Source organism: Penicillium psychrofluorescens, assembly GCF_964197705.1.
Source record: "Penicillium psychrofluorescens genome assembly, chromosome: 2".
Lineage (NCBI taxonomy): Eukaryota > Fungi > Ascomycota > Eurotiomycetes > Eurotiales > Aspergillaceae > Penicillium > Penicillium psychrofluorescens.
This window is the reverse complement of record NC_133440.1, coordinates 492,120-507,568: the sequence shown is the minus strand read 5'-3', so window position 1 is coordinate 507,568 and position 15,449 is coordinate 492,120. Positions and strand designations below refer to the sequence as shown.

General features: G+C 54.5%; 3 protein-coding genes across 3 annotated transcripts; 1 reads left to right on the top strand and 2 right to left on the bottom strand.

Annotated features, from left to right (window-relative positions):
* Window positions 1-23: 23 nt before the first annotated feature.
* On the bottom strand, window positions 24-617 carry PFLUO_LOCUS2382 (uncharacterized protein; the record flags this gene model as incomplete). The annotated part of the gene is made up of 1 exon (XM_073779516.1): window positions 24-617. One exon carries the CDS (start codon window positions 615-617, stop codon window positions 24-26), a length of 594 nt encoding a protein of 197 aa, XP_073636463.1.
* A 386-nt stretch (window positions 618-1,003) lies between these two features.
* PFLUO_LOCUS2381 (uncharacterized protein) lies at window positions 1,004-6,480 on the bottom strand (the record flags this gene model as incomplete). The annotated part of the gene is made up of 4 exons (XM_073779515.1): window positions 1,004-1,101; window positions 1,155-2,467; window positions 2,523-6,128; window positions 6,185-6,480. 4 exons carry the CDS (start codon window positions 6,478-6,480, stop codon window positions 1,004-1,006), a joined length of 5,313 nt encoding a protein of 1,770 aa, XP_073636462.1.
* Window positions 6,481-8,038: 1,558 nt separating this feature from the next.
* On the top strand, window positions 8,039-13,730 carry PFLUO_LOCUS2380 (uncharacterized protein; the record flags this gene model as incomplete). Its single annotated transcript, XM_073779514.1, has 3 exons — window positions 8,039-8,151; window positions 8,208-13,645; window positions 13,699-13,730. The coding sequence occupies 3 exons, from the start codon at window positions 8,039-8,041 to the stop codon at window positions 13,728-13,730; spliced, it is 5,583 nt and encodes a 1,860-aa protein (XP_073636461.1).
* Window positions 13,731-15,449: the final 1,719 nt, after the last annotated feature.

Here is a 15,449-nt window from a genome sequence, read left to right as displayed (position 1 = left end):
TGGACTAGACATACATATATCAATCACCACCATGCCCACCACCCTCTTTTCCGTTCATCCTTCCTCTTCTTTGGATCTTCTTCATGTGCTACCATAGTATTAATCCCATTCACCCTCCTCTCCCCATCCCCATGTCCATGCTCACTCCCCGTCTCCATCTCCATCTCCATCTCCTCGTCCTCCTCGTCCTCCTCGTCCTGCCTCCTCTCCACAACATCAACCATCTCCTCCAACACCAACAAATCCCGCTCAATAAGCTCCGCCCAATTCTGCACATCGCCAATCTCCTTCAACCCTTTGCGCGCATCCTCCGCCAGTCCCGCCCACTGCTCATTCTGCTTCGCCAGCTGCGCCGTATGCCCCGCCAGCTCGGCTTCCTGGCGCTCTAGTGCGGCGGCGTTGGATTCGATTAGCGCGGCGCGGGAGCGGAGCGGTAGTTCCAGGGTTGTGCCCACTGAGTGGAGCGTTGCGGTGAATGCGGCTAGGGCTTCTTCTTTTTGCTGGTGGTCTTGGCTGGTGCTGGAGTCGGGTTGGGGCTGCGGTTGGGAGTTTATGTCGGGGACAGTGTGCGTGTTTGCGGGGGGTGTGGAGGAGGTGGGTTGCTGGTCTGTGGACATTTTTGTTGATCCTGTAGCTTGTAGTGTGAATATGATATAGCAGAAGATAATAGGTGTTGGATGTTGATAGAAGTAAACCGAGAAGTGCCCGAGTTGATAGTTGACGATGATCTGCAACCCCACTCTGCTCCCCGGCGTGGCACGCTGTCAGTGGCTACGGAGAGATAACTAGGATCCTTGTCCCTAGGGCAGTTATAGTACTGAAAGATAGTAGTGATCATTAGATTCGCTGGATGCTGCTAGTATTTCTGTCCTCCCGAAAAACGCCAGGCATGCCGAAAATGACGGAAAGTAACACAGCGCTGTGATGAAAAATGCTTATTACAAAATTTCCCTCCGAGTCAATACAAAAAATCAAAAAAATACAGAAAAAATCAGAATTCAGATCACATATTCGCCAGTTCCTGGTCGATTTGCCGATCCAGGAACCCACGCTTGTCGCCCGTGAGCGAGGTTTGGAGTCGCTGTTCAACGAGAGACCGCACTGGAGATGAGAGGTTAGCGAATGATTCATCACACATGAGCAACAAAACTTACCCTGCTTCTTAGTCACCGTGTCCAAATCCACCTCAGCCAGACAGCTCCGGATAGCCTCTGTGATAGCCAGTTCGTCGGGTCCGCTGCTGGCACTGCGGAAATCCAACGTTGTACTAGCCGGTCGAGACGGGTACTGGCCCATCGGACTGCGAGACCGCGAATTCGAGAGCAGATTCTCCGTGCTCTGCATTAGACCGATGCTGTGTCGGCTCGAGTGGAGGTTGGGCTGGTCTTGGTAGGCGCTGAGGTTGCCGACGGACATGTGCCGCGATGGCGCTGTCGGGGGTCCGCCTCCCATTTGCGGATAGTCTGTGTACCGGGAGAAGTTCGACATGTGCGAGTTGCGGTTGCCTGGCATATTTGTGCCGCCCATGAACGGGCCGGGGGACTGCGGGGGCATGTAAGGGTTGACTTGGCGTGCCTGGCCGGGGAATCCAGTCAGGATGGTGGATGCTGGTCGGACGGACGAGTACTGCGAGTGCATGTCATCCATCTCCATGGCCGTCTCGTCGACGTACCGGCCGGTCGAGTAAACCTTCTCCTGGCTGGCGCCGAAATCGCCACGGCGGCCGGGGAGGCTGTTAGCCATGGCGTAGTCATCCCAGCGCTGGAGCGGAATGCTACGCGGGTCGAACCCTTCGTCCTCCACGGCAATGACTCGCTTGTCGCCTTTCTCGCCGATGACCACGCGGGTGTTACCCCACGTAAAGTCATCCTGGAACCAGAAGGAATAGAGCGGCAAGACGAAGCTGTAGATGGGGAATGCAATGATGTAGATGATCATCCATCCGACGTGCTGCCACTGTCGCTTGATGATGAAGATGATCGCCTGCAAGCCGTACACACCCGCCAGCATTGCAATTGAAATGATTGGGAATGGACCAGTGCCACTGGCGACACGGTAGATGAGATACCCAAGGTAGACGCAGGTGGCCGGGAGGATGATCGTTCCGAGCAAATCGACAAGCACAACGAAACGCATACTGAAACAGCAGAAACCACACAGGTCTTTGAGAGCTGCTAGTTCCACCAGGTTGTGGATGGTCGAGTTGATCCAGCGACGTCGCTGGGACAGGAGCACGCTCCATGTCTCCGGTGCCGCCGTGCTCGCGAACGCATCGGGGATGAACTTGTACCGCATCGTCGGGAAGTGCTTGGTCATGAGCGTTGTCAAGTACCGATCCTCGCCCAAAGACAGGAGATTCTTCTTGTGAAGCGTGTCGATGTCGTTGTCCGCATATTCACTGATTACTTTATCCGAGATGATCAGAGGGCGTCCCTTGTCCGCCGTCCGTAGACGGTACAGGCAGAAACTATCAACGGTTAGTATATCGAAATCAACCGGAGAAAAAAAAAGAGAAAACGTACCATCCAGGGAGACAGGTCACACTGCCAAAGAGGGACTCAAATGACTTGGCCAGGTGATGCGAGATGTAGTACTCGTAGACCTGAATCATAGTCCACCAACTCCGCTCCTCGTTCTGGAGACTGGTTTCACCGCAAATGCCAGCAATCTTCGCGTCCGCCGCACAAGCCGCAACCAACCGATTGAGAGAATCCTCCTTGACACTGGTATCTGCGTCGACCATGAAGCAGTATTCATACAACTCCGGGTCCACACCGATGACATTGTTGACCTGATGGAACATCTCCAGCTCCAGCGGTGACATGGGAGCGCGGTGGTGCACCCGGTTCAAGAAGTTCATCATAAGAATCTGCGAGTCTCGCTTGCCTCGGTTGCCAGGCTTGGACTTGCTCTGTTCGGACTCCTTGCCGACCTTGACCACCACGATATAGGGCACGACGTTACCCTCGTATTCGTAGAGACCGGAATATACTTTGCCGTAGTTGAGCTGCTCGCTCCCCTGGCCGACGGACCTGAACGGCAGCGCAGGTGGGTCCATCTTAGGGTCCACGCCTAAAATGTCCAGAACAATCTTGGGCGTAGGCCGGTCGTTTCCGCCACCAACGATCATACCGTCGCAGACCACACAGATCAGCTTCCTCTTGTTATCGTACTGCAGTGCCGTCAATGAATCCAGCCCTTTGCGTAATGCATCCTCGCCTTCCGTGTACGCTGGGACTAGACAAATCACGAATTTGTCCTGGGGCGCCGGTCGACGTTTGGATCCTAACTGCAGAGCCGCAAGGAACTTGACGAGGATCACCGCACAGATCAGGATGGTGAACGCCAGGAGAATCCAGTTGTTCACGGTACACCGAGGTGAGTCGCGGAAATCAACCTTGCCAACATAGAACACATAGTCCAAGCACTGCTGGGCATTGCGGAAAGGCGCCGTGTCTTGCCACTTATCGGTCACGTCGGTTCCCGGAAAGTTTTTGAAGAGCGTAGTGACCTCTTCCGGCAGGAATTCATACCCCTTGTAACCGGCCATCTGGTTGATCGTGTAAAAGTAGTTCGTCAAGTCGTAAACCTTCTGGTCCACGATAACCCAATACCGCTGATAATTATTGGCTTGGCTTTGAATTGTGCCCGTCGACCACACCAATTCACCTTTGTAGTAATTGGCGATCTTCGGTAGGAAGATGTCTTGGTACCAGCTGAGTTCGTGGAGTTTCGTGCCAGGATCAGGCTGCTCCACCGGTCCGGAGGAGTGTACCGCATTTGAGTACAGGACAGCGGTCGAGTCGTTGTTCCTCATCTGGATGTCCTGGCTGGTGACGAACGGGGCGCAGTATCGAACGAGCGGAGGGGGGAAATAACCGTCCAAGTTCAACCCGGCGAAGGGCTTCATGTTGCTCGCGTCAGTGTCGTAGCCGGTCTTATCACTGTGTTGCAACCGCCAGAACTTGGTGATGTCGTAGACCCGGCCATGGATGCTGACAAAAAAATCATCGTCTGTCGTATGCCAGCCGACCTGCTGGTTATTCCAGGCTTTATCTTTGTTGGGACAAAGCAGGTCACCAAATGCAATGATGTAGAAGCAGACAATCCCATTGAAAAGCAGGATCAGGAGCACCAGGACCAGTTTCTCTCGCCAGGCCATTCGAATATCCGGGCGCTTCATACGGCCAACAAACTTCAGCACGAAGGATGGGATCCAAAATGTCAGCGCCCAGACAAATCCTGCCCAAATCCGACGACCCGGAGTGATACTTTTCTTCTCGATATGTTTGGGGTCTCCGAATTCGGCATCAAGGTCACCCATGTATCGGCCGTAGTCGTCGTAGTATGCAATGTCGCCCTTCTTATCGTCTCCCTTGAGGCCCAGCCCATAGTCACCACCGCTGGCGGCATGGGTAAATGGCATGCTCGGGGCGATCGACTTGGCCCCTCCAAAAACACTCGGAGCCGCGAGGCCTGCTTGTTGCATGAGGATATCATCTCGACTTCCCATAAGGCTAGTCGCCTCGCCGAGAGGGTTGACAGCGGGGGCTATGCCCGTGTCGTACATGGTCGCACCATACACAAAGGGATTTTGGGGATTTTCGTCTGGCTTGAGATCGAGCATAGACTCGGCTTCCCACCATGCACTCTCTCTCATCCAGACCCGTTGGTGGCCAACAACAGCATCGCCGTTGCTCCAGCCCCTCTCCATGATCCAGTTCTCAACACCGTCTTGGCCTTCAGTGCAGCCTAATCGCGCGTAACGGTCGACAAACTCCTCGACGTCAAAATCGGCGGTGAAGTCGAGCTGCTTCAGGCGTCGGTTAGCCCATTCAGGGAATCGCCAATCTCGCAGCTGACGCGACACGGCGCCCGCTGACCAGGCCGAGGTAGAACCGTTCAAGTGGTCTGGAGAGTCGTCGGTTGGGTGGACTGAGAGATGGTACCACACCCGACTGCTGCCGAGCATAGTGGAAAGATCGAAGCGACCTCGTTTGCCGACAGAGATGCCCTCGCCATCCACGGGGAAGAGCACTCGTCGCAGGAAAGAGTCCCCTTCAATCTCTACCCCGACCTTCTCCAGGACCCCCTGTCGTTTATCGAGCTCGTATTCACGTTCTCGTCCAGCCGCGCCAGTATTGATGCCAAGGTCAGGCTCGACTTGTGCCACTGCACCAGTCATTTCATTGACGACAGAAGACCCTATCGGGGGAATATGAATGCCGTCCTCCTTCATCTCGGCGTTGATTCCCAGATTATCGTCAAAGACGCCTCTCATTGCAATAGCTTTGCCGAGAGCGGGCCGCGGAATATCGACCACGGCCAGACTGACAGTGTCTTCATTCGCCCACTGAGTGCCGGCGCCGCCATTGCTGGAATCATTCTCCAGCGTGTTTTGAACTTCGGCTGCGATGGCTTCGTTCGCTTGCCTGATCACCCAATCGACCAGCGCCTCGTAGATCCCAGTAATCAAGACCTCACGATCATCTGTAGAGCATTTGTGCAGCAGAATCTCCGGATCCAATCCAAGCAGCCCACCGACATCCTCACAGATCTCCTCCAGATCCTCTTCGTCCACCTGGAAGCCTGCTGCGTCACCAAGCTTGATCAGACCTGCAAGCACTGACAGTAAGCCTCGCAGGGAAGCTCCCTTGATACCAATGGTCTTCAGCGAGGCCCGAAAGTCTTCCGCAGCTGCTGCATCGTCCGCTGCTGGCAGATAGGATGGAGGCGAATACGTGCTGGATCGGTTGAGCAGGGCATAAGCCGAAAGATCCTTGAGATCCAGGAATTGACGCTCCGCGGCCGAGGAGGCGGAGGTCAGAAGATAATAAAAGACGTCAAAGGCACGATAGCCCGCCTCCTTCGGAATATCCAACAAACCCTTCCGCACGTTGATACCGGAGGTCGACAGAGCCAGAGAGAGTTCAACGACGTTTCCCTGCAGCGTCAAGGTGTAGGAGGCCGACAGGGCCGAATGCAGGGCGTAAGACGGGTTAAATGCTGTGACTGCAGACAGAAAGGGTCGCAAGGCGGCTAGAGCGGCGAATGTAACGTCCGGAGTGGGCAGTGGCAGCGCGGCGAGAAATGGTTCTAGAAGGGATGGGGTGGACTGATGTGTCGAGCTGTTGGGTGGTCAGCTACATGACCTTTAATTTTCTTTGGGGATCACGCCTCCTACCATAAAACAACACAGCCATCCTCTGCCCGTCGCCGAGCATGTTCCCAAGCTCTCACGGCCAGGTCGCGGTCCACCGTGGCTCCGCTACGGCCATCAGGGAGGTTGGTAGCCGCCGTGACCCAGGAGTTGACGGCCAGGCTGGTGCTCGCGTCAAGCTGATAAGGTTGACCCGCGGTGTAGAACGAGTGTAGAGCATTCAGCAAGGTCGTGGTCGAGACCTGCGTCGCATGCTGTGGCCGCGGTCCGGCCGATAGGCCCGTGGATTGGGTCGAGAAGACCGAGTAGCGGTTCGACATGATGAAGTATGATTCCCGCAATATCCGACGTGTGTCTTAATACCACATGGGGAACCCTGCTGCTGCGAGGGACACCACGCGCTTCCCCAGGTGGTGGTGCTGTTGCTGGTGGAGGGCGTGGGGAGAGCAGGAGGGAGTGGATTTCTGACAACCACCGCAGCTGTGAGAAATCAATCAATGAGAAGGAGAAGCGAGTGACTGAAACGAGTGTTGGAGAGAAGAGAGGGAGCGAGAGAGAGAGAAGAGAAAAGAAAGAGTGAGTCTGATCGGGGGAGCAGCAAAAGAATGGGGAGAAATTCGGTTGTTTGAAAAATACGCGGAGGCAGTACGGGCGATCAATAATGGCATGATCGACTAGTTCCTTTGCCAGACTTCACATGTTCTGGCCCGGTCAGGATTTGCAATTGCAAATACAGTCCGAGCAGTCGAATTTACGATGGTCTAGTCGATGACTGCTCACAGCCCCTTTTCTTCTCCTCTCTCTAGTCTTCTGTTTGTTGATGTTCTTCTATTCTTGAGTTTCTTTCCCTGGAGCATCTGACACCAGGATCCACCGGTTCCAGAACACCACCGAACACTGGGTATTTGCAACTAGCGGTACTGTCGGGCTAAATTTGGCCAATGTCTCACAAAAACTTCACGGCTGGTGATCAACTGCGCCACTCACAGAGCAGAGACTAGTAGTGCGACCATCTCATTTGGGTAGTTCTATTTACATGCTATGTACCTTCTAGAGGATACATTCCACGCGCTGGGACATACCACACTCAACCTTGGAACTGCCATCCCTGGTTTCAGGAACTGGATCTCGGGAAGCTAGAGAAGAGGGTGCGATCTGACCTATACACCGAATCACTTGCAAGGAGGTGCCAATATGTATTATGGATTGCCCGATCGGGGGTGACCTGTCGACCAAACCCTGAGACCCTGTCAAATACCCGCGGCCCAAGTGGGGATGTGTTCAACCTGAGACCCTGGCGTGACCAGATCCGAGGTCCTAGGACAACGTACACGATCAGTGTTCTGGTTGCTAGCGATATCGTAATCGGTGATGGCAGTCCGCTCATAGTCCGCGACTCCCCATTGCTCTCGGGACTACTCTTCCCTGCGATCGAACCGTCTCGCCATCCTCTCGGCCCCAGGGGATTTTCAAGGCCGATCCGGGTGGGCACACCCGGCCCAATCACGACGGCGATATTCTTAGATGTTTCTTGGTCGCCCGAGCTAGTATTTTGTGTTTCCCATTACGCCTCTCTTTTTTTTTCCTTACTGACCAAACCCCCGGACGGTCTTATCTCGCTTCTCCCAGTCCCTTTCTTCTTCTCCAACTTTGCATAGCTTTACACTCGTTCAAGTCTTCCCACATTCGCTTTTTCCTCTATGTGTGTGGTGTTATCGTCAACATCGAGCTAGGGGTTCATTCCACCCGCGCGGACATTCCACGTCCCCCCATCCACGTTCATTCCCGGTCAGCGGAGCGCCTGGTGTCCAAACGCCAGCTGCTGCTGCTCTGTCGATTTGGTCTTCTTTCTCCCTCGTCGTGGAGGCCCCAATCACCATGGCGGGTCACTTGAACACAGGCAGCGCTCCGGCGCATGCTCAGTCCTCACTCCCGTCGCTACCAGCACATCTACAGTCCGATACGCATCTGACGGCCCATCTGGCCAGCCGGTAAGTGAACCATGATTCCAATCCACGGTCAACCAACGCTCATCGACATGTTCCAGGTTCCATGTCGGTCTACCCACGGCTCGTCTGTCTTCCCAAGCTCTTATCAGCCTCAACACCTACACCACGGCCACGAAGGGTCCAGATGGCGGCAAGGAAGGCAGTGCCGCTGGTGAAGCCGAAGATCTCGCCCGGCGCGCCTTTACTCGCCTAGGTGCGCGTGGGGAAAACCAGGCGGTGGTGTTCCTCGGAGAAAGCGGTTCGGGCAAGACCACCGTTCGCTCGCATTTGCTATCGTCGTTCCTGTCCTTCTCCTCCACCCCACTTTCCTCCAAGCTGTCCTACGCTGCGTTTATCTTCGACACCCTGACCACCACCAAATCCGTGACTACCCCCACGGCCTCTAAGGCCGGTCTCTTCCTCGAACTTCAATATGATGGATCCTCCTCGGTCAGCCCCACGCTCATCGGCGGCAAGATCATCGACTACCGGCTGGAACGCAGCCGCATCTCCTCCGTGCCCACGGGCGAGCGCAGCTTCCATGCGCTGTATTATCTGCTTGCCGGCACCAGTGCGGCGGAGAAGACCCATCTGGGATTCGACAATTCCGTTCATATCCAGACGGGCGGTGGGAAAGGCTCCGTGAGCCACAAGCGATGGCGCTATCTGGGCCATCCAACACAGTTAAAGGTTGGAGTGAACGACACCGAAGGCTTCCAGCACTTCAAAACCGCTCTGCGGAAGCTCGAGTTTTCCCGCGGTGAGATTGCCGATATCTGTCAGGTCCTGGCCACCATTCTTCACATTGGCCAGCTCGACTTTATGACTGGCCAGTCCACCACCACCACTGCCGAAGAGAGCGGCGGCTACTCACACGAGGGCGGAGAGTTGGTGACCGTGGTGAGAAACAAGGATGTGCTGGCCATCGTGGCTGCATTCCTGGGGTTGAGCGTCGAGGCTCTCGAGATCAGCCTGGGCTACCGCACGAAGATGATCCATCGCGAGCGCGTGACGGTCATGCTGGATCCGCAAGGCGCACGACAGAACGCTGATGCTCTTGCCCGCACCATCTATTCGCTTCTGGTTACCTATGTCATTGAAACCGTGAACCAGAAAATCTGTGCGGCCGAGCACAGCGTTGCAAACACCATCTCCATTGTCGATTTCCCGGGCTTCGCTCAAGCAGCCTCAACTGGGTCCACTTTGGACCAGCTTCTCAGCAATGCTGCAACCGAGTCCCTCTACAACTACTGCCTGCGGTCGTTCTTTGACCACAAGGCCGACATTTTGGATCGTGAGGAAATCATTGTGCCTGCTACAAGCTACTTTGACAACACAGATACCGTCCGTGGCCTTCTGAAGCAGAATAACGGGTTGTTGAGCATCCTGGACGACCAAACGCGGCGCGGCAAATCGGATACCCAATTCCTAGAGAGCGTGCGCAAGCGCTTCGAGGGCAAGAACCCCGCCATCTCTGTGGGCGACTCCAACTCTGGTTCGGGTGGTGGGTACTATTCGCAGAGTAACCGGACTGCCTTTACCGTCAAGCATTTTGCTGGCGAGGTCGACTACTCTGTCCATGGTCTGACTGAGGAGAATGGCGAGGTCATCTCCGGGGATCTGATGAACCTCATGAACTCTACCCACAGTGACTTTGTGCGAGACCTTTTCGGTCAAGAGGCTCTGCAGACCGTTGCCCACCCTCGCGAGAAAACTACTATCATGCAAGCCCAAGTCAGCTCGAAGCCCATGCGGATGCCGAGCATGGCCAGACGCAAAGTTAGCCCGCAATCCCGCTTCGCCGCCTCGGACGCATCCCGTGCCGACAGTGAAGATGCAGGCGACAATGACAGCCAGGCAGCGAGCTCAAGACTTGGTATGGCAGGCCGGAAGAGTGGATCGTCCGCTGGCCCGGATCAAGGCGCCGCCGGTCAGTTCCTGTCTGGTCTCGATGTCATCAATAAATGTTTGAGCTCGGCCAATCTCAACCCGTATTTTGTGATCTGTCTCAAGCCCAACGACCGCCGCATGGCCAATCAATTCGATAGCAAATGCGTGAGGATGCAAGTTCAAACATTCGGCATTGCTGAAATCAGCCAGCGGTTGAGAAACGCTGACTTCAGCGTGTTCATCCCCTTGGAGGAGTTTTTGGGCTTGGCTGAGATCGGAAACCTTGTCGTGGGTAGTGACAAGGAAAAGGCGGAAGTCATCTTGGATGAGAAGCGATGGCCTGGTAACGAGGCTCGGGTGGGTAGCACCGGTGTCTTCCTTAGCGAACGTTGCTGGGCAGATCTCGCCAAGGTTGGGGAACGCGTGGTCCCGACCTACGGACTTCACGGGTCTGACGAAGGCGATGGTGAGCTACATGGAAACTTGGACGCAAAAGTTCGGCTCCTTCATCCTTCCGACCAGTCGCCTGGTGCCTTTATCTATGGGGATGAGTCCAAACAGGGCGGGTACTTCGGCAGCCGCGAGCTGGACGGACGCTCCGAGGCCGGCGCATCAGCTTTCAACTCTGGCGATATGTTCCACAATCGGGAGACGAGAGAGCAGATGCTGGAGAAAGGCAAAGAAAAGAGGATGGAAGAAGTGGATGATGCGCCCGTCTCGGGAAGCCGTCGTCGCTGGCTATTCCTGGTCTACATGCTCACTTTCTACATTCCGGATATCTTCATCAAGTGGTTTGGTCGCATGAAACGCAAGGATGTGCGGATTGCCTGGCGCGAGAAATTAGCAATTAACCTGATCATCTGGTTCGCCTGTGCAGTCGCCGTCTTCATGATCGTTGCCTTCCCTGGATTGATTTGCCCAACCCAACATGTCTACTCCCTAGGTGAACTCAGCAGCCACAACGGCAAAAACGGTGAAGGTTCCTACGTTGCCATTCGCGGTATCGTGTTCAATCTGGGTGATTTCATGCCCAGCCACTACCCCGATATCGTGCCGACGACGTCTCTGAAGAATTACGCTGGTACCGATGCCTCCAACCTCTTTCCCATCCAGGTCTCGGCCTTGTGTCAGGGTGTGGACGGAACTGTCGACCCAGCCGTTCCGCTGGATTACCGGGCGAACTTGAACGTCTCAAATATCAAGGAGTCCACCACGACATACGACACTAACTCCGTGTATCACGACTTCCGATCATGGACTGACCTGCCGCAGGCAGATTGGTTCTACGAGCAGATGGTCATGATGCGTGCGAATTACAAGGAAGGCTACGTCGGTTACACTCCTCAGTATATGCAGACTTTGGCGGACAAAGAAGACAAGAACATCGGGAGTATCAATGGCAAAGTTTACGATCTGACCTACTACCTCGGAGGACCCCGGGTTCCGCGCTATCCAACAGGCGTGAAAGGGCCCATGGATATCAACACCAACTACATGGCCCCGCTGCTGGTTGATCTTTTCCAACAAAAGCCCGGAACAGACCTGACGCATTATTGGGAGGATCTTCCTATGGATGAAACATTGCGTTCGCGCATGCAATTGTGTCTCGACAACTTGTTCTTCGTCGGCCATGTGGACACTCGAAATTCCGTCCAGTGTCAGTTTGCCCGGTACTTCATCCTTGCCATTTCGATCGTGCTGTGCACCATTATCTCGTTCAAGTTCTTGGCTGCTCTTCAATTTGGCAAGAAGAACCTTCCGGAAAATCTGGACAAGTTCATCATCTGCCAGGTCCCTGCCTACACCGAAGACGAAGATTCTTTGCGCCGTGCTATCGACTCCATGGCTCGCATGCGGTATGACGACAAGCGCAAACTTCTGCTCATAATCTGTGACGGTATGATCATCGGTCAAGGCAACGACCGCCCGACGCCTCGAATTGTCCTGGACATCTTGGGTGTTCCAGAATCGGTGGACCCGGAGCCCCTCAGCTTTGAGAGTTTGGGTGAGGGTATGAAGCAGCACAACATGGGTAAGATCTATTCGGGTCTGTACGAGGTTCAGGGTCACATTGTCCCGTACTTGGTTGTAGTCAAGGTTGGCAAGCCCTCGGAGGTGTCGCGCCCCGGCAACCGTGGCAAGCGTGATTCGCAGATGGTCCTCATGCGCTTCCTCAACCGTGTTCACTATAACCTTCCTATGAGTCCTATGGAACTCGAGATGCACCACCAGATCCGGAACATCATTGGAGTCAATCCCACTTTCTACGAATACATCCTCCAAGTTGATGCCGATACGTCGGTCGCTCCAGATGCAGCCACTCGATTTGTCTCCTCGTTCTTGTCCGACACCCGTCTGATTGGGGCCTGCGGAGAGACGGCCTTGTCGAACGCCAAAACATCCATCGTGACTATGATTCAGGTTTACGAATACTACATCTCACACAATCTGACCAAGGCTTTCGAGAGTCTGTTTGGATCCGTCACCTGCTTGCCTGGTTGTTTCACTATGTACCGCATCCGTTCAGCAGAGACTGGGAAGCCCCTGTTCGTCAGCCAGGAGGTGGTCGAAGCCTACTCGGAGATCCGCGTGGATACACTGCACATGAAGAATTTGCTTCACCTGGGTGAGGATCGTTATCTGACGACTCTGCTCCTTAAGCACCACCCCAAGTTCAAAACCAAGTATATCTTCCGGTCTCATGCCTGGACTGTGGCCCCCGAGAGCTTCTCTATCTTCTTGTCGCAACGTCGCCGATGGATCAACTCGACCGTGCATAACCTGATCGAGCTGATCCCACTCCAACAGCTCTGTGGCTTCTGCTGCTTCAGTATGCGGTTTATTGTCTTCGTCGATCTGCTTAGTACCATCATCCAACCCGTCACCGTTGCTTATATCGGCTACCTGATATACTGGATGGTCACGGATACATCAGTGATTCCATATACGGCGTTTGTTCTGCTCGGTGTCATCTACGGTCTGCAAGCGATCATCTTCATCGTCCGGCGCAAATGGGAAATGGTCGGCTGGATGATCGTCTACATCCTCGCCATTCCCATTTTCTCCCTTGCATTACCGCTCTATTCGTTCTGGAACATGGACGACTTCACCTGGGGCAACACGCGTATCATCACCGGAGAAAAGGGCCGCAAGGTCGTCATTTCAGACGAGGGCAAGTTCGACCCGGCCTCTATTCCCAAGAAGCGCTGGGAAGAGTACCAGATGGAGCTGTGGGATGCGCAGACCTCGCGCGACGATACCCGCTCCGAGGTGTCGGGCTACTCGTACGGCACCAAGTCGCATGCCTTCCCGCAGTCCGAATACGGCTTCCCCAGCTCGCGCCCCGCCTCGCAGCTGGACCTGCCGCTGCTGGCCTCCGGTTCGCGCATGTCGCTCGCTCCGTCTGAGATGATGAGCCGTCACATGGACATGGACATGGACATGGAAGATTACTCCAACCTCCCCGCGGACGATGCCCTGCTTGCTGAGATCCGTGAGATCCTGCGCACCGCCGACTTGATGACTGTCACCAAGAAGAGTATCAAGCAGGAGCTGGAGAGACGGTTTGGCGTTAACCTTGACGCCAGGCGGCCATACATCAATTCTGGTATGTTTTCACTTTACTACTGCAAATGGACATCTGCTAACTCCTAATAATAGCCACCGAAGCAGTCCTATCCGGCCTCCTTTGAAGAAGGCCCTTGTTTACGTCATAGTTCGAGCACTGTGTTATTACCTTTTAGTTTTTCGAGCGACATCTCTTTGTTGTTTCTAATTTGCATGAGAGCCGCTTTTTTTTTTTTTTTTTCCAGCGAGTGATGGTTTTTGGTCTTGGGGGTTTTGTTGAATATTTCCGGAGTTTTCCATCCTGTCTCATAAAAACCGTTATTCCGGCAAGCATTGTATCTCCGTCTAATGCCTACTTAGGGAGTGTGAATCTGGTGAATTGTGAATTATTTTGGGTTTAGAACGTTCAATTTGTAGTCTCTGTGCACGGCCACGGCAGCTTGGCGTAGGAGATCCGGGGGGGGGGGGGGTTAGGGCTTCCTCGGTCGAGTTACTCGGAAACCCCAAAATCTTCTTCTATGGTCCTATGGCTATTCTGTCAATTCCAGTACAATCATTGCATACTCACGTTCAACACAACTATTTGCATTATGGCGTAGTGCTAATGCCATTCCCCCGTGAGAGCATTATATATATATGGGGACCACAGATGTGCTCTCCCTCGCGACTCAGCTCAGCTCAACTTCGTTCATTGTCCGGGGCAGCCAAAACCGGGGGACCTGATTGCACCCCTGCGGGCCAGTTTCCAAGCAGCACGCCTCGCCGGTCCACCCAGTCGGAAATGATCTCGCGGCGTCCACGTCCACCGATGATTGAGCTGAAGAGCGTTTGACCCACCCGCGTCATACGGGATCATGACGTCGACCACTCGATCGCAGATCTCCGTAAACAAGAGCCTGTCCCCTCTTAGGTATTTATTTACTGTCGATTCTTGTATACATGAACGAAATAGAGAGACAGCGAGGGAGTGCATGTGTGTGTATGTGTGTGTGTGTGTGTACGGGTGTTTGTGCTCTCAATCTACCTCGGTCTAGATCCTTCGGAGGAAAAGTACCTGTGGGAAGTAGGTGATGCACACAAGAGGCCAGATCGTCGCCTAGGCCCTCCCGTAGGCACCAGCGGGATGGGCAGTGGCCCTAACAAACTCCAGCAACTAACAAGCCACGATCCACCCGCAGCATGACGGCCCATTATTTGCTGAGCCCACTAACCTCTAACTAAACTAACCCCTCAGCTCTGCCCTTCCCGGCCGCTGAGTCCCGGACCACCCGGCTGGCCCTATCGTGCCCAGCTCACCGTGGGTGGAGAGGGTGACTGTACCGGGTCGTACAGGGTTGTTCTTCCCGGGGCCTATGACAGGTGCGGGAGGTGTACCGTACGGGCGGAATGATTCGGATGGTTGGGGCTGGGCACGTGATGGGGTGGTAGTCGATCGAGTAGTATACGATTATCGAATAGGATAGGAATAGCAGGGAGGCCCGAGAGGATGGTTGTGATGATCCTCATCAATAATATACATAGTCTTCCGCTATGCATTATTCCCAGACATAGTCCTCTGTATACCTAGAAACGTCCCTTGATTCATTCTCCCTTGAAGGCTGTGCACCCAGTAATCAACGGACCCGCACAAACTGACGACACTCGACTTTCACTTCTTTCTTTCCACCAAATAATCACCCACCCCCCTTTACCTGCTCCGGTAAGGTCGGCCTGCTTTGCTTCCTTCCTCCCGATCTGCCACTCCCCATTTTGCCCCCCCCAGCTGTGCCTAGTCCGGACTCGCACTAGCTACTGTTCTTTGCTGACGCCTCTTTTGGTCTGTGTGTGTGCTCAGCCTCTGCTTC